At 47.8% G+C, this 25,637-nt stretch overlaps 1 protein-coding gene across 1 annotated transcript in view; it reads right to left on the bottom strand.

The window, feature by feature from the left end:
• Positions 1–1,565: 1,565 nt before the first annotated feature.
• The window catches only part of Col4a1 (Collagen type IV alpha 1), a 65,750-nt gene continuing 41,678 nt past the window's right edge, over positions 1,566–25,637 (bottom strand). Inside the window, exons 18-38 of the mRNA XM_065437187.1 lie at positions 24,858–24,980; positions 23,893–24,071; positions 22,419–22,509; positions 21,494–21,609; positions 20,416–20,593; positions 19,281–19,463; positions 17,810–18,031; positions 14,685–14,846; positions 14,071–14,241; positions 12,740–13,018; positions 10,044–10,219; positions 8,982–9,225; positions 7,956–8,063; positions 7,455–7,526; positions 7,225–7,347; positions 6,857–7,099; positions 6,426–6,560; positions 6,066–6,203; positions 5,069–5,377; positions 4,283–4,572; positions 1,566–2,802 (exon numbers count right to left, since the gene is read on the bottom strand). Of these exons, the coding sequence (XP_065293259.1) occupies positions 2,533–2,802; positions 4,283–4,572; positions 5,069–5,377; positions 6,066–6,203; positions 6,426–6,560; positions 6,857–7,099; positions 7,225–7,347; positions 7,455–7,526; positions 7,956–8,063; positions 8,982–9,225; positions 10,044–10,219; positions 12,740–13,018; positions 14,071–14,241; positions 14,685–14,846; positions 17,810–18,031; positions 19,281–19,463; positions 20,416–20,593; positions 21,494–21,609; positions 22,419–22,509; positions 23,893–24,071; positions 24,858–24,980 (3,812 nt within the window). The 3' untranslated portion in view covers positions 1,566–2,532. The remainder of the gene's footprint in view (positions 2,803–4,282; positions 4,573–5,068; positions 5,378–6,065; positions 6,204–6,425; positions 6,561–6,856; positions 7,100–7,224; positions 7,348–7,454; positions 7,527–7,955; positions 8,064–8,981; positions 9,226–10,043; positions 10,220–12,739; positions 13,019–14,070; positions 14,242–14,684; positions 14,847–17,809; positions 18,032–19,280; positions 19,464–20,415; positions 20,594–21,493; positions 21,610–22,418; positions 22,510–23,892; positions 24,072–24,857; positions 24,981–25,637) is intronic.

Here is a 25,637-nt window from a genome sequence, read left to right as displayed (position 1 = left end):
AAAATTGGCCGCTGTCGTAGGAAGGGCGAAGGCATTGAAAGCGATAGCAAGGTTTAGCAGTGCGCTGAAACTCATCAGATGGTGTTCTAAGAGCGAAGGAGTGTGGGGGGGGGGGGGGGGGCACGTTGGCTCTACACGGCACGCGACGCCACTGCTGCTGCGCAGCAGAAGCAGCGCACTGGGATTTATTAGGGACACGTCGCAAGGGTGTCATGATGAGGAGCACCACCACCAGTGTGCAAGCCAGAGGAGACCGAAAGAAAACTGTCAGTGCTTGTAACTAGCAGTGTACTTACTGTCCGTTCCACCGAGACCAATGTATGCACCACGCTGTGGCCTGCACACAGCTCGCGTTCTACTGCGGCCGTGGCACACCGCTGCTCAGCAGGAACGCTATCGTTTGTCCCCACAGCGTTCATGCCAGGAGCGGAAGGCAGAACGCCGCCCTGGCTCCGCTGCAGAGCTGATTGAGCGGAGCGGGATAAGGCATCTCCTTTCTTCTTTTTTTTTTTAATTCGTGGATTTGCCAAAAGGAATATGGACAAGAATTAACAAAAGACATCCAATGAATGCACACAGCCCTGTTTGGTGCAGGTACTGCAGCTGCTAATTGGCGCACGTTATCCAACTGGTAAAGTCATCTGGCACATTCGGCTTTAGTGTGGCCTTCCTGATCATCTTGCGCCGAATATTCTTAGTACCAGGGCACAGCCACAACAGGTGGCGTATACATCGGTGCCGGGCTTTTCGGACACGCTGTAGGATTGTCACTTGCAGATACCCAGGCGCGGGTGACAGCAAGTTTCAGGGCCACCCCAGCCCGAAGCCTCCAAAGACAAACTTCACCTACTCGAGAAAGGTTGTGGGGAAGGCAGCAGACAAACGGAGGTATAAGCACACGTGTGACATATTTGCAGTCACAGTCATTGCGCTTCTCTGGTGGCCTTCTAACCCCCCACGCTCAGGCCGCGCCTGCATTGTGGATACCGTGACAGCACGACGACAGCGCGAACGTGCCTCGAGTGTCCGTATAATTACCATCGCAATACATCGTGAGCTTTGCGTCTGCTTTAGATGCACGTGACAGCACCAGGCTCACCCTGTCTGCTTGGCGCGGAGGCCACTGTCACCTGTGGTCATCTTGGGCTCGTTGCACAGGTTACCGGTGTTCAATTCCCTGCTTGTGCAAGATCACTGTTTTTTTTCTTTCTTCTTTTATTGTTCTGTATATTGGGGGGGGGGGAAGCAGCATTTAAAAGCCCAACTGTGTTTGCAACTGGTTCGTTTGAATCTCTTTCTCCACTATAGCAATCTGCAACTTGTCACGGATAACCACGTAAGGCATATCCGCACTTTGCTTGACTGTCTGTTCTCGTGTTTTGTTCCCGAAGAAGTTTCTTTCAGCGAACTGACTTGAACAAGGGTGTACGACAATTGATGTGCGATAAATGCTGAAGTGCTATAGAACTACTCGTTGCCCACGCGTGTGCCATGCGTGAGTAGAGTGCGCCTTATTCTCGAGCAGCAGGAACACCACCGCAGCAGTACACAAAGAAACACCACGGTTAGGAACATAAAAATGCTTAGCATTGTTTTATTTTATGCAACATAATTTTTTACACAGAGCGACTAGTTTAAGTTCAATGGCAGTGTTCCCCGACCCCCGAAGCCTCAAACATGATGCTCTAAGAAAAACAATTCTAGACTGCGCTGCTCAAGTAAACAACACATTTGACGTCACACAGTGAGGTTGCACAGCCAACAAAATTGGTCTGATAATATAAAAATGGCAGTGTTACAGGAGAAAATGCAGCACATATTATTGAAAGGAAAAAGAGAGAACTGCTTTGGCGTACTTTGCATAAGCAATAGTGGTGCAGATGTGTGTAGTGACGATGTATGTCCATTTCTGAGCCCTCGATGCGCTCGCTGGTTGTAACAACGTAACAAGGAAAAAAGAAAAACGCTAAGCCAAAAGGAAGAATATTAAATAGAGTGACCAGTTCTCCACTGCTACCTTGTACGGCACCATTGCGACTGTCCAACTTGTAGACAGCACCAGCATGAATCGCACAGTAAGCTTTTCTGATTGTCCATTTAAAAGAGCAGTCACTTGGTAGGTGTTTTCGCGTATCGGTAAATGTTTGTGTGTATGTGTGCGATATTGACTTGGCAGTTCGCTGCTAGGCAGCTTTGCATGCTAGCATCGAGTCTAGAAGAAAACAAACGAAGCACCGTTTAAGTTCAAGAGCTATGATGAAAACATGTACAAATGCGCCCTTTACTATCCTGCAACAAAACGGCAAGAAGACAAGCTGGGTTCCACCTGTGCTGATGAAAGGAAAAACAAAAAAGAAGTAGAAAACAGTAACAACAACAACAATAAAAATTTTTTCTAATCAAGTGCAGAAAAAAAAAGAAAGAAAGAACCCACATCGTGCTTCGGGACATCATTCCGCCCGCTACATCGGGTGGGTCCTTAGCTCTCCTGCTGGGCACTGTCCGTCGTTCTTTTACTCGCCATCTGTGCGCCTAGAAGCCGATGTTGGAGTCTTTGATGCATACAGCACAGCGACTAACACGGTTGCGAAGCTTGCCAGCCTTGAGCGTTTCGCTGACGGGCCGTTCGAACTGGAAGTCCTGCTCGATGGTGGACAGCCAGAAGCTGAGCTTATTGGCGAAGTAGTGGCACGTGCCGCGCGCGCCGTTGCACTCAATGAACGGCGTGGCCCTGAAGTCCTCGAGGCACGAACCGGGACTGGACAGCGACTGACCGCCTCCCTCGGCTCCGGCTGCCGTGTGCTGCGTTTCAGACGTGTTCCGCATTATAAACATAAAACGCTCATAGAACTGTCTCGCACTGTGCCGTCACAAAGATACCACGGCTCTATAGTGCTGCTAGCGGGAAGAGGGCGAGGTTGTTGATAAGAAGGGTAGAGAGGTCGGTCTGGTTGAGGTATGTCGTACATTCCTCTCACCGGCTTATCAATGCCAACATATACAGCTGTATTAATGTGTAGCCTATCGGAATGGCGGCAAAATAGGGTGCCAGTTGAACAGTGAGTGTGCGGTGTTTATTTTTTGCTTTTCATGATACTATGCATCAAAATCCCGAGCAACCTGAAGTGATGAAGGTTCGATTCCAACTGAAGAGATTCCGTTAGCAAGGGATTCTTGATGCAATGGACTGGAGGGGTGTCAGCGAAGCGAGCTAAACACACAGCGTCGGAGTGCAAAAGACGGCGCTCGCGCCGTAATACCGCTTTTTGTTTGCAAACTGGAGGAGGTTCTCGCATTTTCTCGTCGTCAGACAAAACCTATTATGCATTGTTAAGACCAGATCGCCGATTTCGCTGTCAGCCCAGGGTAGGGAGCCTTCATGCAACTCTTGCATGGAGGCTTTCACCGCCGTGGTTGCTGCCAACGCCTCATATAAACGATAAAATGCACGCTTGAACTCTGATGTCACATATAGCTGGACCACCGACAGCCCTCACAGTAAAATCAGAGAGAGGTCTAATGGGGAGGCCCAAAAAGAGCAGCGAGGCTCGTTGAAAATTATATTCTGGGGTTTCACGTTTCACAAGTACGATACGATACTGAGGCACGCCGTGGTTGGGGGGCTCCAGATTAATATTTAACATCTGGCGTTTTTTTAACGCGCACCTAAATCAAAGTACGCGAGAGTTTTTGCATTTCTCTTCCATCGAAATGCGGCCGCCGGCATCGGACCCGCGATCTCGAATCTGCGGCGCAACGCCATAGCCGCTGGGCTATCGCGGCGGGTAGCGAGGCTTGTCGCGTTCATACTTTCATCGCGTTAGTAGCGTGTAGTGCAACACGTTGACCTAGGTGATGGTATGCGTTTGGGTCTGTTGGCGCATAACAACGTGTGGGTGAACAATGCAAAGCTGGGTCACAGCAAGAATGACAGGACAACGCGCGTACTGGTATATGTGCGTAAGTGCGCAACTTTGTCTAGTAGTTCGCCGCTAGGCAGTTTTCGTGCTACCATCGAGCCTAGAAGAAAACAAGACAAGAACTGACAGCACGTTGTCCTGGCGCTCTTTCTTGCACCGCATTTGCTCTGTTTACTACCTGCTGACCTTGAGTTTATCTATGGAGCAGAAAGTAATACGAAGTTGCTACAATACAGACTGAGCGCTGTAGCCACTGCATGGTTGCGCTGTGTGTCATATAGGTATTATCGTTGGAACCCGGCGTAAGTTACTAGTTCACAGGGTGGTTAAAAATGTTGTGCGGTAAACCATTAAATACTCACCATGGCAAAACTGTAACCGATCCACAACTGGTTCCACCCTCCAGATGGGCACTCGGGTATTGACATGGACTGGCTGTGGACTGCTATGACGTTGGCTGGGGCTTCACAGACCACGCATCGACTGATGTACTGTCTGATGGTGTCTTCGCCAACGGGCATCATTGGTATCGGTGCGTTCGTCGAAAGCCAGTAGGACTTGTCGTTGCGGCTGGCGTAATTGCACACGCTGTTGAAGTCGCAAAACAGGAAAGGCATGGTGCTAAATCTCCTGAGGCAGGAGCCGGCATAACCTGTAAAAGGGGCGGATAGAAATAGTGAAGCATTGTGAAGGCTCTTTGAAGAAAGGGCTTGGTCTGACGTCACAAAACGAGGCAAACTATAGTCGGCGACAACCTAAGAACACAGTGACTATTACACCATTGCTCAAGTCAGAGAATTTGTGTAGATGCACCAACGAATTACGTTCGCTCCTTTCAGTGACCTCACGGCTCTTGCGAACTATCGTTTGGAGCGCGGATACACAGAGTTCGAGAAGCTTTGTAGCCGAAGGTCGTAGTGAATTCTTCGGTCACCACCGTGTACAGGCATTCACATCTTTATGGAGGCAGTTCTCCATGAATACATTTTGTTGCATCCAATGCTGCGGAAACATTATCGCCTTCGATTGAAATTGTGGATTAAACCTATTGGATCTTGGCGAAACTATAGCGATCATGGCGTTAAGCTATCGCTGCTACGGTTTCTGGCTGTGTGCGGACAACCAAGATTGATGTGGAGACTACTGACCGAGATCCTGGTTGTGGGACTTTTCGTTGCCTTCGATGTAGAGGAGCGAGTAACCGTCCCAGAGCTTGGTCATGCCGTTGAAGCAGGTCGGCACTGTCGCCGACTGGCTGTGGCGGACCAACAGGATTCCCATGAGGTAGTCGCCGCCGGGCAGTCCTGGCGGACCCGGATTGCCTGGTTGGCCCTGTGCTCCCGGGAGACCCGGTAGACCCGCGGTACCTTGAAGACCGCGTTCTCCCTTTGGTCCTACAGGACCCACTGGTCCCGGAGGACCCTGTGGACCTGGTCGGCCAGCCTCACCCTTCAGCCCTGCGCCGGAGGCCAACGATTCATGCTTCACAGTCTACTACGCTAAGCTGTTTGAACCACAGGGCGAACAGTAAGCAGTGAACAATTGAAGCCCATATATAAACGCATTTCCAATTGTATGTCTTGGACTCAATGTCGTCCCAGACAAAGTCGGTATTTTCTACATTAAACACATGTGCTGGTCGCGTGCAGTTTGTAATAGCTGAGTCCGAGTGGGAAGGTAATGGTCCAGCCTAGTTCAAAATATCTACTTAGGTAAGAGTCGTCCAGACAGCCGTTCTGCGCAGCTGCTTTGATGTTTAAGCAGCTGTTGTGACGCGCCTTGCGTGCATTAATGGCTTGGCCACATCTACTGTCAATCTTTATTTTTGCAGCTCGGTAAGTTCGACTTGTTTATGGAATCGCGGATAGTACCAGAATCAATTATATAATTGCAGTCAAGGCAGCGTATGTCGTATATCAGAAATTAAATGCCGCACAAGACGACACGTTGGATAAAAGTCAATGCGATTAAATATATGGTGTAATCAGCGGATTAGAAACCGCTTAGACGCTCGGTAACGCGCAACAAAAACAATTCAGTTCGCATCCACGGATGCGGACCTTAGTTAAGTAGCCGTTTTCAAGTATGAACGGACAAGCGTAAAGGTTGTCACTAAAAGCTGGCAACAGTCGTCGACGTACGAACCTGGGAAGCCAGGGGCTCCTGGGTTGCCCTTAGGTCCTGGCAGGCCTTGGGCACCCGTCTCTCCACGTTCACCCTTTTCTCCCTTCACTAAGTTGGCAGGGCCTGGTTCTCCTTTTTCTCCCTGGGGACCAGGAAGCCCTGCAAACAACACATGGCTTCATGGCTTACACACGCTTGACATCTTCGTCACCCTTCGTCACAAAATTTGGAAAGGTATGCAGGTAAGAAGAAAACTATTCACAGATATTTAGACAAAAATTGTCACTGCGTTATTTATGCGTGAATTTAAGCGCTATGATGCGCACGAATTTTATTGTAATTTTAACGAGGAGGTTAATAAAATACCGAATAGAACCGTACCGGGAGATCCGTCCAAACCAGCGAATCCAGGAAGACCAGGTTCTCCTTTGAGGCCTACCAAGCCTGGAAGACCTGGGAAACCAGCGTCGCCCTTGTCGCCCTTAACTCCCGGCTCGCCAGGGAATCCATCTTCGCCTGCAGAAATGAAAAAATGGCAGCGTACCAGGAATATCAGTGGGAAGCATCGCAGGAGTTTGTGCTCCCTTGTGCACTGGGTCAAGGAGCCGAGAATGTCACTCTCGCCAGCAGGTCGCGATGTTGCTTGTAAAAAAGTATTACTTCGGCATATAAAAAATCTGGATTTAAAGCTCCTTACAATGTTGCTCGAACAGCGCAATAACTTGAACTTGAAGAAAGTACCCTAAACGTAACTACAGGAGCGACGCGAAGTGGTAGGTATTGTGTGAATTGGCCCCCATTACGTGGCGTACCATTAAATCCTGGCGGCCCCGGTGGTCCCGGGGGTCCTGGGAGGCCTGGGAAGCCGGCATCTCCCTTTTCACCATCCAGGCCTGGGAAACCGTCCTGACCCTTCGGGCCCGGCAAGCCGTTCTGACCAGGCAGACCTGGCGGACCGGGGTAGCCGCGCTCGCCCTTCTGTCCCGGTATACCTTCAGTGGGAGACTCGCCTGGGGGTCCCCTCTGGCCGGGCAGCCCGGGGAAACCTGCGTCACCTGTTTAGGAACCACGCACAGATAGATCAGCCAGCAGCAGACAAGCGTGGCTAGGTACGCCGGCTTGGAGTAGCGTCAAAAACGGTTTGAGAGCATTCTCGAAGCACTAGCCCGAGCTAACCCACCCTTTAAACCAGGAAGTCCAGGAAAACCGTCCAGGCCGGGTCGGCCGACGTCGCCCTTTTCACCCTTGGCACCTACTCCGCCTTGGCCTGGAAGACCAGGAAGGCCCTGAGGTCCGGGGGCCCCTGGAGAAAACAGGGATTGTAAGATGTCGAATAGAAACGCAAGTTCTTTTGCGAGCAGAAAAGTTGCCGGTAAGAGAAGACCGATCAACCGAAAACAGCAAGCGCACCTGGGAACCCTCGCTCTCCGTCAAGACCTGAGAGACCTGGCAGTCCGGGCGTCCCTCTGTCTCCCTTGTCACCTGCGAAAGAGCACGCGTCATTTTGCAGAAAATGGGTAAAACAGTTGTAGTACGCGATTTCCTCATCTGATGTTGCACACATTGAGGTTATTGTTCCCTCCTTTATACTATGTCAACAAAATAAATAACATATACAAAACAACAAACCAAGTGTCTATGACTCGTGCTAGTCAATGGTTCTGCCATTAACTGCGCTTTTTGAGGCATCATTTTTACTTTATTCGAACGCAGCCAAGCGCGCTAACTGTGCTGGCTTGTTTATGCAGTATTATTTGTTCATCTGAAGAAGTGTGAGTTGTTCACACACTCTTGTGGGGGGGGGGGCAACTATACAGCCCACATGACTATAAGCACAGTCGCATACGTAGTTTCTATTAATCACAAAAATGAATATGCACAATGTAACATAAATAACCGGCATATTCTAACCTGGGAGTCCAGGAACTCCATCGTATCCTCGGTTTCCTTTTTCGCCAGGAAGTCCCGGGAATCCGGGAACGCCTTCGTCTCCCTTGAGACCCTTTTCTCCCTTTTCACCTGCAGGGAACACCGATTCACTTGTGAGGGAACAATTGCACTGTGAGTCTGCATATAGTCTTCAATAGTTTCCACCTATAAAGTTTAAGTTTTGTTTGCGATAACTGTGCAGAGATTGATCTATTTAAACCAAGAAATGGTAATAAAATATAGAGGGTGGCAGCTACAGAAGAGACGGAGATATGCAGCTACCCTATTCGCTTCTCTGCACACAAACTTGAACTTGTTCTTAAAGCACATTCACGGGCGTGAGCGACGACACTGCAGGATCGGGACAGAACTAGCGGTGTGTGGGTGCCACTGGTGACAAAACTAACAGCACTCCTCATTCTAATATTATCACAGAGTAAAGTACAAATGAAAGAGTGGTTTACGGCTGAAGACAACCTTTGCCCTTCGTACTCTCCGGAATGAAGCGCTAGTAGATCGTCTGTTTGCCCACGATACCATTATTGGCATTGCCATGTCTAATATTCAAGGTACGTAAAGCTCTCATTGGAAAGCCAAGTGCTTCTTTGCCCCTTGATTTCGATGTTCATAATAAAGATGAATGGAGCGACTGATGTCAATTCATCAATACGCAGGATCAAACGACCGAAGCTTTGCAAATGTTTCGACTATAGAGTTTTACATGACCACTCATACAGGGAGCATATGATACTACAGTAACTCCAGTTCAGGCCAAACGAGAGACGGCCGTGCGCATGCATTCCTTTAACTGAACGGCCATGAGACGTCTATTGAATCAAGCGACTCTTAGCTTTGCAGTGCCCTTTGTGCCTTTCGCGCATGCGGACAGGATACAAGCGCGACGTCACATTGTGGCTCTCGTGAGTGGGCAAGGTGATGTTCAGCTTTTCTTGGCTTATTAATTTACCGAGCCTATTTGACTAACTTCGCCTAAGCGCGCCACCGTACCGGGCAGGCCAGGGTATCCACGGTCTCCCTTTTGGCCTGGCCCTCCGTCCAGGCCGGGGAAACCGGGTGATCCGGTAGGTCCGACAGGTCCGACGGGACCCGGAACTCCCGGAAAGCCATCTTGGCCGCGGTCGCCCTTGTTTCCGGGCAAGCCAGGCGCGCCATCCAATCCCTTTGGTCCTATTATACCTGGTACGCCGTCGCGTCCTGGTTGACCCGGCGGGCCTGGGAGGCCGGGGAAGCCCTGCGTGTGTCAGGCGAGAGTTAGCGCGCTGCACACCATGACTACAGCGCTGAACACTTGATACGAGCTTCACTGCTTCGGCTGATTGGATGGCGTGGCAGCCAAGTAGTAAAGCGCGCGTAACAAGAAGTTGTCTTAACACAGTAGGCACTGAGTGGATGAATTTGCACCGAAATTAAGCATGCAGCTACAAACTAAGGGTACATGTACGATGCTCGTATTCTGAGGTTCTGCGTGCGACCTGCATCTGCATACTGCGTACCAAGATCAAGAGGGAATTCATCGGTTTATACCGCGTTTACAAAACCTATATGAGTATCCGTAACGCTGCTAGGTGCAATCGAAATGAACTTGAAGCGATGTATTGATGTCACTTGTGAATTTACGGTTACAGCATTGAAAGAAACAAGTATGCAGGTTGCAGCCTGAGCTCCCGCAGTGAAATTTAAACGCTTGCGTTACCGAAGTTGAGGAACTACAGTAGAAAACTGGCCGAGAAAAAAAAATAAATTATGTACATTATAGTCGCTATTAATCATGCCTTTTTACCACGTTTATAATTGCCATAAAGCGTAAATTGCCTGCTACGAGCGTATGGACCCTTCCGTACAATAACAAGAACTTCGACTTCAGTAATAACTGAATTAGGAACTGTTGATAGAGTCACATATCATAGAGTCAAATACAAATAGTGGCACTGCTATTATGTCAGGGTGCTTCGTGTCAGGGTACATTTGCTGCTAACGAAGGCTCCGAGCGATAGTCATCATTGACAGAGTATGCGGTGTGGATGTTTGAGATGTCCGCAAGGCCCTTACCCTGTCTCCCTTAACGCCGGGGAAACCAGGTGATCCGTCGGCACCCCTCGCTCCTGGTGTTCCAGGCACTCCCGGGAAGCCATCAGCTCCTTTTGGTCCTGGTGGGCCCTGAAGACCTGGTAGGCCTTGGCCCGGTGGTCCAGGATCTCCCTTCAGCCCAGCGACTCCATCATAACCTGCAAATAGACAGCGCGGCTGTAATAACACGTCATCCGCACGGCTTTCCCAGGATGCAGTCATTCAGTAAAAGTTCTTGAAGCCTGTTTGCCGTTGGGCCTTCTAGTGGCTTTGGCATCGTGCCACTCGTAATGGCATTGGCGTTCCAATGTTCTAGTGAGCAGCTGTGACCTACGTGCGTTAAAGGAGGAGGGGCAGCAAAAGTTTTGATTTGGGAGGGTCAAGTGGGGTATAAACTAGGTGTTTTGCACATATGCTCATCAGGATTTAAGGGAGTAGCTACAAGCCTGGTAGCCCAAGTCTACCTCGCTAAGCCTCTCATTGAATCCGGATGATTACGCTTGGTTAACAGCGAATTTCACCATGCGAAGATGACCACAGCACACGAAAACTGTTTTGTTTTGCGTGGATTGCCACATGTCATAACGTGGAAATTAAATAATAAATAAGCATGGAGTCCCATATTTCACGCATATGCTGCAACAATGCCTTGTGAAATGCATTGTTCATGAGCCATCGCTCATAGTCATTAATTTGGGCAGTTCTTTATATCCCTGAGTGCATATTCACGGACTGGCTTTGCCTTAGGGCAAGACCAAGCTAAATGAAAGGGACCAGCAGCAGGAGCAGAGTACTATCGCGCTCAGTATAAGGTACAATTGTGGTGGCGGTGTCGGCAGGTCTAAGAACTAGCAGCAACATTTTGAGAAGACATGTATGGCCAAAAAGTTTACGGTTAGAAAGATAGCAAATTAATGGGTACGTAGGTTCAAAAGAGGAAATTCCTTTTCATGCGAAGTCACCGGAGGTTGACTTACGCACCAATCTCCATATATATATTTTTTTAATATAGAAGGCCTCAGATATTTCAAGCGTGTCCTGATCGTCATTCCGATCGAGCACAGCTGTTTCAAAATGAGACTTACATCCGCTGCCACTACAGTTCAGTACTACATTAGACGTATTTTCTTTTGTTAGTTAAATCATTTTTGGGCTCTCCAAAGCGTTTGTTAATAGAGCACCCCGTTTGACCGATATAACTACAGCCGCAGGTGAACGGTATACGTGACCCGCCTTTTTCAAGAGGTTTTTACATCTTTCCGCTCACCAGATATCTTCCCACACTTCGATGCTTTGCGCCGCATTTATGCCGTGAACTTGGCTCATTTGTACGTGCTTTTGCAGCGTTGGAACAGTTGTTAGACAAGTGAGAGCTGTAATTGCTCTCATGGTGCTTATATTTATCATTTCGGTCTGTCCCACTATTGAGCAGTAAGTCGTAGGAATTGGGCTTGGTATATGATTTCCGGCTGCCGGACGGCATGGGCCACAAAGCTACAACAGTGCGAGCACTCCTTGGCATAATTTTGCGAATCAGGTGAACTGTTTCAGCGGATGCTTTGCCGACATTTTTAACCGATTTGACGCGAGAACCGCAATGATGAACTTCAAGGCCAAGAACCCGCAGCACTTGAGTATAAAAAAATTAGCAATTGGCCAATTTCGGGTTGAAAGCCGCCGTCTCAGACCAACTTTCTGGCTGATTTGTTGGCAGTGTGTACATAACAGGATTTATGCGTCGATAGCTGGAGTCTGGCAGTCTACACGTATCTGCGGAGGAGTTCGAAACATTTCTTCGATTTCTGACAGTGCGTCTCAAGGTTGCCTCTGGCGTACACTCCATGACATAAAAACCGGGAAGGGCAGCCGTACACATTGCCTCTAGCGTATACGCTAGAGGAATAGTATACGGCTGCCTGTACCGGTTTTTTTCTGTTAGGGAACCTCCCCTCTTATCTAGAATTGAAGGGGTATGATAATCAATTAAGCGTGACAGCGCACAAGCTCCCGTAAAAGCAACGCAGACGCATCAAGCTGCCGAAGTTTATTTCTTACTTTAGTTTTTCTTATGTGTTTGACAGATTGAGGCAGTTGAATCGTAAAATAACTGGATGCTGCTTTCGTGCAATGTTATCATTGGTGGATACTTGTCCTTATCAGTTGTGAATCTGGAAGAAAAAATAAAGCGAAGGGTCAGCGTGCCACTTAATTTTAATAATAATAGCACTCTGTCCTGTCGCTCCCTTTTTTTCTTCCTAATTTTCCCGCTACTTCCGTCATGTCCGGTTTGCCCTTTTTTTACATTTTCAGTACCTTAGAATAACTGCCGGCCTGCTTCAGTGGTCATCTCCGGCTCCGTGTGAATGTATTTCGCGAGCGCTAATGGCGATTCTTGTGCACTTAAATATCCTTCTTCTCCCGCGAAATAGCTTTCAAACTACTTTTACACATTGCCACAGGGTTACGGTTCGGATGGTGACAAGGGATAGACAAAGTTTATTTGATCAAATTACTTTGTTTCTATGCAGCGGCTCCTTTCTCTACTATGTGAGCCAACCGGCAAGGGTGTGGAGGCGAACCACTCAGTACCTTTCGCGTGTTAGTGAATGTTCAGTGATAAAGGTTGCATAACTCGCGAAAGGGCCATTCAAATGACGTATATCTTGTTTTCAGCTTACCAGGCGCTCCAGGAGGACCAACGGGGCCAGGGGATCCAGGAAGACCCGGGTATCCTCTCTCTCCCTTCTCGGAAACGTCGCCAGGCACACCCTTTTCTCCAGGCAGTCCGGGTAGACCAGGCTCTCCCTTGGCTCCAGGCGCTCCGGGGGCACCGTCGAAGCCTGGAGCTCCGGGGTAGCCGGCGTCGCCCTTATCACCGAGCAAACCGGGGGCTCCATCAGTGCCGCGCTGGCCCGGAATTCCGGGGAAGCCAGGACCTCCTTTGTCGCCCTTTTCGCCTTAGAATAGAGCAGAACACGTGAGTTGGCGCGTAGGACCCCACTGCGAGCGAGCTAGAGCACTTCAATGACGTGGCGTGAAGAGGCGCTACGTATCAATTTGGGCAAGAAAAGCTTTATTACAAATATCGATTTTCATTGTTTACCTCAGCGAAGGTGTAGTACTAATAGAGTAAATGTAGGCTGAACTTCCATTTCTTCAATTCCGCGCCGAAATCACAGCCGGTTGGTCAGCATGACGTCACGGAATGTATATATTCTTATATTTCGTCGGTTTAGCCCACGAGGAGTTCGCAAAGCTGGTTAGGTCGAGTCTGGTTTTTCTTTAGAATTCGATGTAGTCTTTCTTTATTGGTAAACGATCAAATAGGTCCGAACAGATGTTGTCAAAATCCATGGCGCTACACAATAAACATTTTAACACTACTATGGGCGCATAAAGGGCACTTGGTTCGCCCCATGGCTAAAATCTCACCTTTAAGAAGTAAAATCAAATCGTTGATGGGCACAAATTAAGTTTTCCTTTTTGACGATCTTCTGGTGGCAAGTAAACAGGAAAGATTCTACAGACGACGTGAAAACTGCATAAAATCAAATTTAATGGCTATCGCTGTCAAACACGTGTGTCATATATTTCGGTGCGCTTCGGGTGGTCAGAATTATCACACAGATTAAAACTAAGGCTTAGCTCATAGCAAGAATTCTTTGAGCTTGCTGTCGTGTAAAATTTAGTTTACAAGAAAATTTCACACAAGCATTGAAATAGCGCTTCTACAGAAATCTTTACAGCGTGCGAAGTACATTTCTTTGACGTACTATAGGATATTTGTGTGTTATGCGTAGGACAGGAACACCTTCATCTGTCAGTAAAACTAATATATCTTACAATCCGTGCGCCTCAGGCTACTTGATGCTTAATACAGGGAAGTTAAACATTCTAAAAAAGAAAAAGAATAGAAATTGAATATCGAAGCGAATCATAATGTTTTTGGTCCGAGCGTCAGTGACGGCCACGCTCCACCATGTATAAGCAAATCAAGCAAATGCGGCACCTGGTACTCCCGGGAAGCCGATTGTGCCGTCCCGTCCGGGCTCTCCGGGCGCTCCTGGGGCTCCGTCAAAACCGGGCAGGCCTGGCAGGCCAGGAAAGCCGGCTTCGCCCTTTGTTCCTGGAAGCCCCGGTGTGCCGGGTGCTCCTGATAGGCCGGGGTAACCGGGCTCGCCTGCAACGATGGCAGAGTTTGAGGTTAGCTTCGATATAACAGGAAATACGCTTTGAGATCGGGGACAAAATGGTCACAACTGTAGCTTAACGAACTTTTTAGACACTGACTGACAGAAGATTCTTTTGGATGAACATCTTACACTATGCAGAATTACGCAAGCGTTGGCTTCAGCAATATGAAAGCTTTTATAACTGCGTCTTGTAGTCTTACAAACGCACAAAGCTGAAATAGCAGCAGCATTAGGCATCCTGCATCTCGTTGACAGACGTTTGGGCGCCTTCTCTTCCGTGACGACAACATCACAGCACAATGCATTTAAAGAGCGCAATATACGTGTCGGCTGTCTCCGATGCGGTGCCACGCCGTAGTCAGCACAGCCCCTGAATAATGCCAACGCAGCTTAGGGCTATTCCGAAGAAGTGTGTGCGTCTTTCACGAACCTTTCTCTCCAGGGAATCCGGGCAAACCTTGGGGTCCTTGAGGTCCGGGAGTCCCTTCTCTGGCTGGTTCACCTTTGCTGCCCTTTTCACCCAAGACACCGGGCAAGCCGGGTGCGCCAGTGTCACCCTTCGCACCCGGGAATCCCGGCAGTCCCGGTTCACCTGCGCAGCAATGACCCAGGGGACGCTAGGAGGTTTGCCATCCACGCAGGTTTATCCCTAATTTCGCTCCAAGTGTTTGGTGCCACATTTTCTCCCAGTTAGCGACTGTCCGGGTAACGCAAATAAGCTGCTGGTGGCAACCGCTTCCTTCGTCGCTGTCGAAAGCCTAATGAAAGTTTTTTTTTTCATTTCTGGGGAAAATAAGTCGCAGCAATTGTAATTCGCTTGTTAAGCGCAACAAAAATGTGAAGAATAAAGTTACGGTACTTAGTGCCACTGCTGTTTACCGTGAATAATTACTACATAGAGCGCTTTATGGCACACTGTCGGTGCACCGAAGGCAACAAAAGACATGACGCCCACATAATGCCCCTCCAAAACTTCATCTCGCCAATTGTGAAACCATAGCCGATAAACGTAGCAAATAAATAACAAATAAATAAATAAATAAATAAATAAATAAATAAATAAATAATGGGCATCAGCTATAAAGGCAGTCCCACTTGACATGGGTCATGGATATATATTCCCACGATAGCTTTTCCAATGAGTGAATTTTGTTATGATAAACAGTGGTTGAAAAACGGTTGTCTGGAGCCAATGTTCGACCAGAGGACTTCGCTTAAGCTTGATTCACACTGCTGTCAACCGCCCCGCCCGATCACTGTCCGGCCTCCGGGCGTCCGTCATGAGACAGCGCTTCCTCGCCGGTTTCTCCTCCAAAATGGGATGACGGTGACGGCCAACGTCACCGGCATAGGCGGTGACGTTGGCCGTTGGATATATATATATAAATTTGCGGCCTTCCTCTTGTTGTCATTTGCAGCTCACAAGGCAAGGATCCTGTTTCCTTTTGCTCATTAGAGACAGGCATGGCGACTGGGACAAAACAAAACGCCCCTTTAGGCATTTGTACTGAGGTTGTCAATTCGCTTTTGTGGTGGTAGGTAACGCGGAAAAAAAAAAGGAACCATCCGTGCACTTTATCTACGCTAAGACAACAGCTACCACAGCTTGTTTCCAACTACACCAAACGCGACGTGTTGCTTCGGCCGGGGAACGGCAGATAAGGCTCGATGACGATGTTTTTCTTTATTTTCTTTATTTCGTTCTGACTATGGTGTTCTAGAATTCGCTATAGCTCTGACTAACTCAGAGAGAGCCTGTTCGAGGGCGTTGCTTTATGATGCGGGTGGGAACACAGTCACGTGGTATTTTCATATTTCGCGGGGTCTATGTATCAGTCGGCAAAAATTGGTACGCGATAAGTGCGTCGCTGAAAATACCGCAATTAGGTGTTCCGTGGCTGGGCCTACAAATGCCTCATTGACACTTTAATAATTAGCTAGTACGTCTCGAGTTAGATAATTAATTACAATTTACCTAAATAATTCTCAGTAATTAAAAAATAATTCTGGCGTCTACTGCACAGTACTGGAAACAATATACACTAGGTTTTTTTCGAATAACGCAATTGCTCTTTATTTAAATCTTGGAGCATCATAGTTAATTGGGATACCCTGTATATATGTTTGACTTCTGCATGCAAGTGGCGATGTTTCTATCCCTAATAAATTTTGTAACTTACTCAAAGAGTTTCTCTCTCTCTCTCTCTCTTTTTCGTGAGTCGCTAGCATTGCTTACTGGAAAGAGAAGCAATACTGAAACACATATCATTCACGTGAATTTCACACGTCGTTGATAAAAGACTCTGCCACCCGCCGTGGTTGCTCAGTGGCTATGGTGTTGGGCTGCTGAGCACGGAGGTCACGCGATCGAATCCCGGCCACGGCGGCCGCATTTCGATGAGGGCGAAATGCGAAAACACCCGTGTACTTAGATTTAGGTGCACGTTAAAGAACCCCAGGTAGTCAAAATTTCCGGAGTCCTCCACTACGGCGTGCCTCATAATCAGAAAGTGGTTTTGGCACGTAAAACCTCATAATTAAAAAAAAATAAAATAAAGAACTCTGCTAAAGGGGTCACTGAAGTCTGCAGGTTTCTTTCAGGGTCAAAAAAAAAAGATGCAAAACAATTTGAAGCGAGGTGAACATACAGCAACATGTTCATTCTCGAGGCATAGGCTCTCCATACCTTCAGAAATAATTGTTAATTGGCTGCCTCTTTTAAAAATACAATAAACTTTTTCCTGCGTATATATTTCAATATGTTGTGCATGTGCAGGGTGTTTACAATAGAAATTTAAAACAACGTTGAAGTGAAAAATACGGAGGAAGCAGCCGCCGCTAAATGCTTCTAATGCGCTTGTCATTCCTGTCAGGATTTGAAGAAATAAAGCGAAACTATGAATTAAAAACCGTGACCGTCCGCGCCAACAATGATGCAGTAAGCTATTAGCCCCAAGTTTCAGGTGAAAAGATAGAAGCAAGTCAAAAGAAACTTCAAATGATGTGGGTGACAAAACTCTGGTAATGACATTTTAGGTTTGTTTGGGGGGCGGGGGGTCCACCTTCGGCATTGCTGGGGCGGGGGGTCACAGGCCTCGGAGCTCCCCCCCCCCTTCCCCGTAGTCTGCACCCATGGTCACTGGCGTCGCGTTTTTGAGGAGAAACCGGTGTTCGACGGATGTGTGAATCATACCTTAGGGCAAACCTCCGTGCCGAAAGGTGTGATTCCAACCTCAGAAACCTCTTGTTCGACCACTGTTGGTAGTATAAGTCTCCATCCTCCCGTGAACCGCTGCCTCGTTTGGAGTTTTTTTCGGTTATTTATTAAGTTATTTTAAATAAAACTTAAGAGCCTATTAAGTTATTTTTAATAAAACTTAAAACGCTCTTTCATATATAACGAATTTGACCTGTCACTCTAGCGAGGCGCAACTGCCGCAAAGTGTGCCAAGCGGTAAGTGCTGCGTATACATGCCAAAGCATCCACAATGCGCTTCTCGTGCACTCGTCCGCGCAGCCACAACGTGTAGCAGACCGAATTGCAGGGCCACTCACCTGGAAGGCCGGGTCCTCCTGGGTATCCCCTGTCTCCCTTCAGTCCCGGGAAGCCGGGCAGACCGGGCGGTCCCGGCAGGCCGGAGCCGGGGAAGCCAGGTTCACCAACGGGTCCTGGGGGCCCGTCGAGACCCGGCAGTCCTGGGTTGCCCTTTGCTCCTGGTTCTCCGGGGATTCCCCCAGGTCCCTGTTCACCCTTCTCGCCACGAGGACCCGGAAGACCTGAAAATCATACAAACACTCACTTCGTACAATCGCTTGGGCTAAGGGCATTCTGCGTTTCATCTTTGAAGCCATACCCGGCGCATTTCAGCCTCCATACGATAAGATGTTCAGCGAGGCCTGGATTACGAATTATGACGTGCCCTCCGAAACAGTGCCCACGTATTTTGCTCTCTCTTCTCCTGCTTTCCACGCAATTGAAGAAATAAAAAAGAAAGATAAATAGAGAAAAAGAGGTTGCGATTCCAGGAGAGAACAGGCTGTTTGGGAGCACAAAATGTTTACGTATGATTATGAAGGAAGGTCTGACACTTGGCAGATAAATGCATTTTTCCGGGCAGGAAAACATTTAATTGCGACGTCCTTACACACTCCCTTATATTTGCCACAGCGGCCTATTTAAAGTATTCAGACGGTCAGGAACACTTTTCTGCACCGCGCACGAATGCATGCGCAGTGTGTTTATTTCTCTCTGTGTCATAGTTGCGCCATCTTTATTTATTTCAGATATCTTTTGTAGAAAACATTTCTTAACCACAGAGGCTGTGGAAGCAGGATGCACCACGGCTGCTTTATCAGGACCCACTTTTGTCTGCACCGCCTCCGAAGTTATTAGGATCTAAAAAAATTATTGCTTAACAAAAAGCGTTCAATAAATTGTACTTTACAGACTGGTATATCTGTTTATGCTGGCCTTACAGTTTTATGCGACAAGTGCTCGTCACGCTATCACATCTCTCGCAGCTTGAGAGTATGCTTCCGTCAGAAACTTAAATGCGACAGAATGTCAAGTGAATGGTAGTGGGCCATTTATCTCGGGCTCAAAATTCCATTTACACGTTAGGTTATACGCCTATAGCGACCAATTATATCTTCCTTTGGCGAATATTTGCAGAACGTGTCCAGCGCTGCGACAGCATAATGGCATCTATGCCACAAAGTACAAAAAACGAACTCCGATGTCACTTTTTTTTTGTCTTTGCTATGTGTAGTCAACGAGACCTGTGAATAGAATTGTGCAGACAAGGTGTCCGTTAACTGAAGCTAGCTAAGCAGCCGTTTCAGCCAAGGAAAGAAATATAGAAATTGTGTTCGCACTATTTCGTAAAGTTAGGAGAAATTGGAAAACATTCAGTTCACCCGGCCGTGCTTCCAATGGCGTCAGTGACAGTTTGCGAGCGCCACACAACGAGTCCCATACAGTGCCTTACAGGCTGTCGCGTGAAAACAGAGGACGACCGAAGCTCACCTCTGGGGCCGGGCTGTCCGGGGTATCCAGAGTCTCCTCTGTCTCCCTTCACACCAGGAAATCCATCGCGACCAGGAATGCCACCATCACCCTTGGGTCCCTGCAGTCCGTCCAGTCCAGGCCTACCGGGTTCTCCCGGTGGTCCAGGAGGTCCACGCACTGGGTCCAACAAGCTGCCGGGACCTGCGCCAGTCGCCGGGTGGAAACGTTGCTCGACGTGGAACTACAGCTTCTTGCCCACAAGTTCATGCCTACATGAGCACTCAGACTTCCGAAAAGCAGGTACGTAAGCGATGGCACAGCGGTCCCGGTTTGTGAGTGTGCACCTCTAAGGGTCGATGTGTCTGCGCACATGTGGACACAAACCGAATGCCTCCACAGTTCGACAGAATTGCGCAAATCGGAAATCAATGACAAAACCTAATTACCACTTGGTTTATTAATAATAATAATATTTGGGGTTTTACGTGCCAAAACCACTTTCTGATTATGAGGCACGCCGTAGTGGAGGACTCCGGAAATTTTGACCACCTGGGGTTCTTTAACGTGCACCTAAATCTAAGCACACGGGTGTTTTCGCATTTCGCCCCCATCGAAATGCGGCCGCCGTGGCCGGGATTCGATCCCGCGACCTCGTGCTCAGCAGCCCAACACCATAGCCACTGAGCAACCACGGCGGGTGCACTTGGTTTATTCGAGCATACCGTTCTCTATTACTCACAAGACTACCTGTGTTTCCTATCTTTTTTTTCTTTTTCATGCCATCACGTTGCATGAAGTCGCGACAGGATTTCCCTACCTGGTTTGGTTTTTCAGGATTGCACTATCTTGTAATGGATCTTTTAAAAATCCATTTCCGGTTATGCCTGAAAGCGAATCACTTATTTTTTTTTTTACTTTATTCGCGTGTTCTCGATACCACTGCCTGGTAGCGGTTTCTCTTCCATTTTTTTATGTCACGTAAACAGTTGCTTTATTTTTCTTTCTTTCTTGCGGAAGGTCTTGAAGCCGGCGAAATCATTTCCCTCCGTAGAATAAACAAACGCGCGTTGAATCTTCTTGTTCGCGAACATCCCGCGTGGCAAACAATGGAAAGACACGTGACAGCGGCCGCGGACGAGGGGTAGTTTCATACCTGGCGGGCCGCGCAGTCCCTTCTCGCCCTTGCCTCCGGTGAAGCCTCGCTGTCCCTTGGGGCCCCTCTCGCCCTGTTCGCCCTTGCGACCGTATCCGGTATCTCCCTTCTGTCCGACAGGACCCGGCCGACCCTCAGGTCCGGGCTGACCAGGGGTTCCGGGAGCTCCAGGCAAACCCTGCGACACACGAACCTTTCAGATCGTGTTGTTGTTGCCTCGAAATTGCATAGTGCTGCCTTTGACGTTGCGCTTCTACGTCAACGACTACACGGCGGCCACACGATATTGGCGTTTTTCTCCTGACCTGTACTTCTCTTTTTGATTATCTTGGGGCCCTTGTTCTAGCCCAGTGACATTTATGATGCGTCCGAACCATATAACTGATAATAATAATAATAATAATAATAATAATAATGGTGTTGGACGATTGTTCTTCGAAATAAATTATCAACTCACCCCCTTTTTTTCTTATTGCTTGTTTACTTCCCCATTTCAATCAAAAACTTAGCAGAGCTTGAGAGAGGCCAATTATGACACCGATTATTGATAACATAAACGTGCGGAAACATTACACAAAGAGAAGCAGGCTAGCAATTCTCTCTTGAAGATCTGTACTCGCATGAAGCAAGCATGTGTCCAAGGATATATTATCGGTATGGCTCGTTTACGTCGTATGCCGAAAAAGCCAATAAGACCCATTTTTTCACGCCTCATATATCGGTAATTGTAAAACCATGTGTGTTATCTCTCTGTTGTGTACAGTATATAATTTCATCAGAAAGAAGTTTCTTATTTTTGAGTCAGCGCTGCCGTCTGCGTCTTCTTAGCTTTTCGTGTCTTTCGCACTGTGCCCTTACACATATGAGTGCGTACACCAACAGAAGACGCAAACTGTCACTCCTTCTTTGGCCCTACACCTCTGCTCATTTGACTCAAGATGAGCGCGGCTAAGAGGATGTTAACACAACTCATCATCAATTCTTAATGAAGACATCTTCATCATCACCAGTATCATGATCGTCCACCACGTCTACTGTTGGTACGTCAGAACTGTCGGGGGATATCTCGTATGCGCACCTTCTCGCCCTTCAGTCCACGAAGTCCGTCAAGACCGCTAGGTCCTGGAGGTCCGTCACGGCCGTCGAAGCCGGGCGGTCCTAGTGGTCCTGGCACGCCTTTTTCTCCTTTCTGACCTGGTTTCCAGAGAGAATAAACAAGCAAATATTCACTCCTGCTAGCTTACTCCCACTAAATAACCTCCTACTTTTTTAACTCGTCGCTGCGCATTGGTTGCATTAGCAATGTAAACAACGCAGTTCGAAGAAAACATCTGCAACGTAAAAAAATGCATGGCTCATTGATCTTCGCAGCAATGACCATGACTGGCAATAAAATGTATAGTTAGTAAGGTAGGTGCCGCGAGTAATACACATATAGTGAATAGTAAACTCAAAAATTTGCATGAAATTGAACACAGCAGCTTCAGTCATACCGACATGCTGACGTCAGCACGTGCTGCTAGGGCAAATGAATTTCCTAACCATGAAATCTGGATTCACACAGGACAGAAAGGTTTGATTGAGGTGCGCCTCATTCATACACTTGGTACGTGTGCCCCATGGGAACAAACCCTCAACAGTATAAAAAGGGCAGTAAAAGCTCTGTTTCGACGAATGAGAGTCTAGAGAACGAAATGTCGTCAATGAAGAGAACATGACTAATAGTACGTGAAAATCTACCGCTAAGAACGAGATAGTCAATTGGTTTTTAATCAGCCTAAGTTCGATGGCACCATCCGAGGTAATTTAACAGATACGTCGATGTAGCTTACTATCTGTATAATTCACGAATTTAAAGCGAAATTATTCAATAAGAGGAAAGCTTCTAAAGCAGCATCTTTCGCCATTCTAATAGAAAATGCATGACAAACTATGGAATAATGTTACTTATGAGATAGGCTGAGAAGTTTCCTAGCGCATCAGCATTAGAAGCGAACACTTACCGACTCCCGGCGGGATGATATCTCTGTCGAAAATTGCTGGTTCACCCTTATCTCCTCTTTCCCCATCGCGGCCTGGTCTGCCAGGAATACCCTAGAAAGACAAGAAATAGTTTGTTTGGCAGGCAAAGCCTGTATCGCGAGGCAGAACAACCACCGCATTGTTTAGGACATGCACACGACAGCAGTATTTGCTGTGGGGACACCGGGATAACGGTGCTTGCATCCTGGTTTTGAGATAAAGTCGAGACATCGTCTTGCATCATTGTTATTTTATGCCACGAGGAACAGTGCTTCATGAGAACGGCTAATTCATCATTATAGCGTGCTTAAAGGGACACTAAGGTGAAAAAATTATTTCTTCTGCATCAGTAAATTACCGTTCTACAACACCAAAAACACCCCTCTTACAACGATAAGACGTTTGGTAAGCCAGAAAAAGCACAAGAACGAAATACGGGTGGCGACACCTACTTAAGTTCCCGCACCTGGGGGCTGTGACGTCTTGGATTTTGATGGCATCTTCTAGGGCCTACTAATTATATATAGCGGTACAGATTGACTATACAGTGTTCTAAAGGAACCAAATATTAAACATGGCAAGTTTCGGGAACCTTTACTCAGCCAACGCGGCCGAAATGCGAAAACATACTTTGGAATCCCCGACGTCACGCTGACGTGCTGGGGTTTCGGCACGAAATTCAAATACTAATACTTGGACCTTCATTTTCTCATCTAATAATCAAACTATTTTTTTTTTCAAATGACTGCCTGCAGGGTTCTCAAGCAATGCTTCATTAGTCTAAACTGATTTACTGTTTCGCTTTAGTGTCCCTTTAAGAAGATTCTCTCTTGTGCATGGTCACGCGATTCTTTCCGAAATATTCAAAGGACGTGCTTGCTTTACGAAGCACGTTCTGCAAAGAAGAAAGCGCAGCAGAGAGTATTAAACAAGAAATTACCGGGAATTCTATAAAGGTGGCAGAACCTCGGGACCTTGGCGCGCATTTTTCTTTCCAACACTCTACATACGACTGGAGCTTTAGCGCTGGTAACTCCTTTCTTTTGGGGGAATAGAACTTTGTATCACATTTATCTCGATCTTCCAGACGGTATTCCTCATCCCGTCATAGCGTGCGTTCGCTCTGTGTGAGTACAAGCAGAGCGCACGTACTCCACTAGGAACTGCGGTAACTCTCGAAAATAGAGTTACATGGGGAATGAGCAGTTGTCTACATTCCCTTCGTAAATAAAATAGGGTGAATAGAGATGTTAACGAGGACTTGTCAGGCCTGTAGAGAGTCAAGTATCCAAAGAGAGTTGTGGAAAAAAAGCTCTATGGGCGGCAAAACGCCGCGCTCCATCGCCTTTCGAGTCCTTGCAAGGCGCCGCGGAACTGCTGCATGGGCGGTGTTTGACGCGTGGAGCAAGCGAATGTAGTTTGAAGGTAAAGTGCATATCATAGGTCTGTACACACCTCGGCGCCAGGCGGTCCTGGAGGTCCGGGCAGGCCATCGTCACCGCGTTCTCCAGGGGCACCAGATGCTCCCTCATGGCCTCTTGGTCCAGGCTGGCCCGGCGCTCCATCACGACCGCGCTCGCCTTTCTCGCCTTTATCGCCATTTTCGCAGGACAGGCAACTTCCACCCTTCTCGCCTACGCCCCGCCCAAAACAGGAGAGCGCGTCAGTGCACTTTCGAAAGTTGTCCGGGGACCAATACATGTTGTCCTTGATACGCCAGTAAAAGCGCAATGAGCCAACCACGTTACCGAAATTACGTCTAATATAGTCAGCCGTCCTGATACACAAGTCCCTTCTTAGTCAACAGCGCCATAAGATGACTTCATTGTGTACCAATATAAATGTTCATGTGCAGCCCTCGAAACTATTGGTAAAAGCACGCATTCGCTACATGCAGCATCGCCCCGCGATTACCAACGGCGTTATTTGCGAGCCTACGTGCATACGTTATTGCCGGAGCCAGCTCCGCCTCGCCGAAAGCAATGGAGGTCATTGTGTGGCGGTGCTTAAAGCACTGAAAGTGTGTTGTTGCTAACAACTGCGAGTTATGCATACGCGCTGGAATGTCAGTGTTCTAATCACTGCAAAGCACAGCTGCGCCGTTAACTGCAGCAGGGCAGCTGCAAGTGTACTAAGATAGGCTAAGCTTATAATATGCGGAGGCCCTGTCACTGGAGGGACCGGCTGAAACAACGGAAATGCGCTAAAGGTAACCACAGCAAAATGCGCTTGGTTATATATTGTACGCAATAAGGTACTGGAAGTTAAAGGAAAATTATAAGCAAAAATATGCTCATGCAAGAGAGGAAGCGTGCAGGAACCGTCACAGTCTGTCCTGAAATCCAGACACCCTCAATAACAGCAGGAAATCATTTGATGCCTTTGGTGAAGATAGCGGTCAGGATTGAAACAGAACACACCTTTGGAGCCTGGAGTTCCAGGTGTGCCAGGTGTGCCCGGGAATCCGTCGAAGCCTTTTTCTCCCTTCGGTCCAATGGGGCCGGGACGGCCAGGAATGCCCTCCAGAGAGTCGCCGGGGGCACCTGGGGCCGAAGAGAACCAGCGCGAATCTTAGCAACACTTTTACATACTGGTCAGATGATTCATGGGGACAGAAATATAGATTAACAAGCTGTCCTACTTTCATACTTCCTCTGCAGAAAAAAGACTGAGAGGCCAGCCAGTGGCAAAAACAAAAACGCACATGAGGTCTTGTGTGCGTTTTCTTCATTTTGCACAAGCGCTCCATCTTATCCATTGTTACGTACATATTTACCGTGAACCATTTATTATTCGAGTAGATATCTCTACTCAATCTAAGTTTATGAGTTACTCTTCTCCATTCCACTGTTTTCGAGAAAAAGCAAGGGCAGCCTCATTATTACGACGGCGTCTAAGTGTTGACTTCCTAATGTTTCGTTCTGCACACAGCGGAACAGCGGGGATCGTCGTGCGTGCGCATTCATTAGGGCATTATGTCGAACAACTTTCAAGAACGCCATTTATAACTTATACCTCAAGATAATTCTGACCCTTGGGCGACACAACTGTTTTATTTCTTCTTGTGCGCGCCGGCTGCTGTTCTTTGTATACTATACATCCAATCAGATGCGTAATTTAGCAGCCTCTACTTGAAGAGGTCATTGCAGCAGACATGGCAACAAGCGCCGAAAAATGCATATTTTCCCAATGCTGCTGAG

Source organism: Dermacentor albipictus, chromosome 1, assembly GCF_038994185.2.
Source record: "Dermacentor albipictus isolate Rhodes 1998 colony chromosome 1, USDA_Dalb.pri_finalv2, whole genome shotgun sequence".
Lineage (NCBI taxonomy): Eukaryota > Metazoa > Arthropoda > Arachnida > Ixodida > Ixodidae > Dermacentor > Dermacentor albipictus.
The sequence above is the reverse complement of the archived record's forward strand: the minus strand, read 5'-3'. Positions and strand labels throughout refer to the sequence as shown.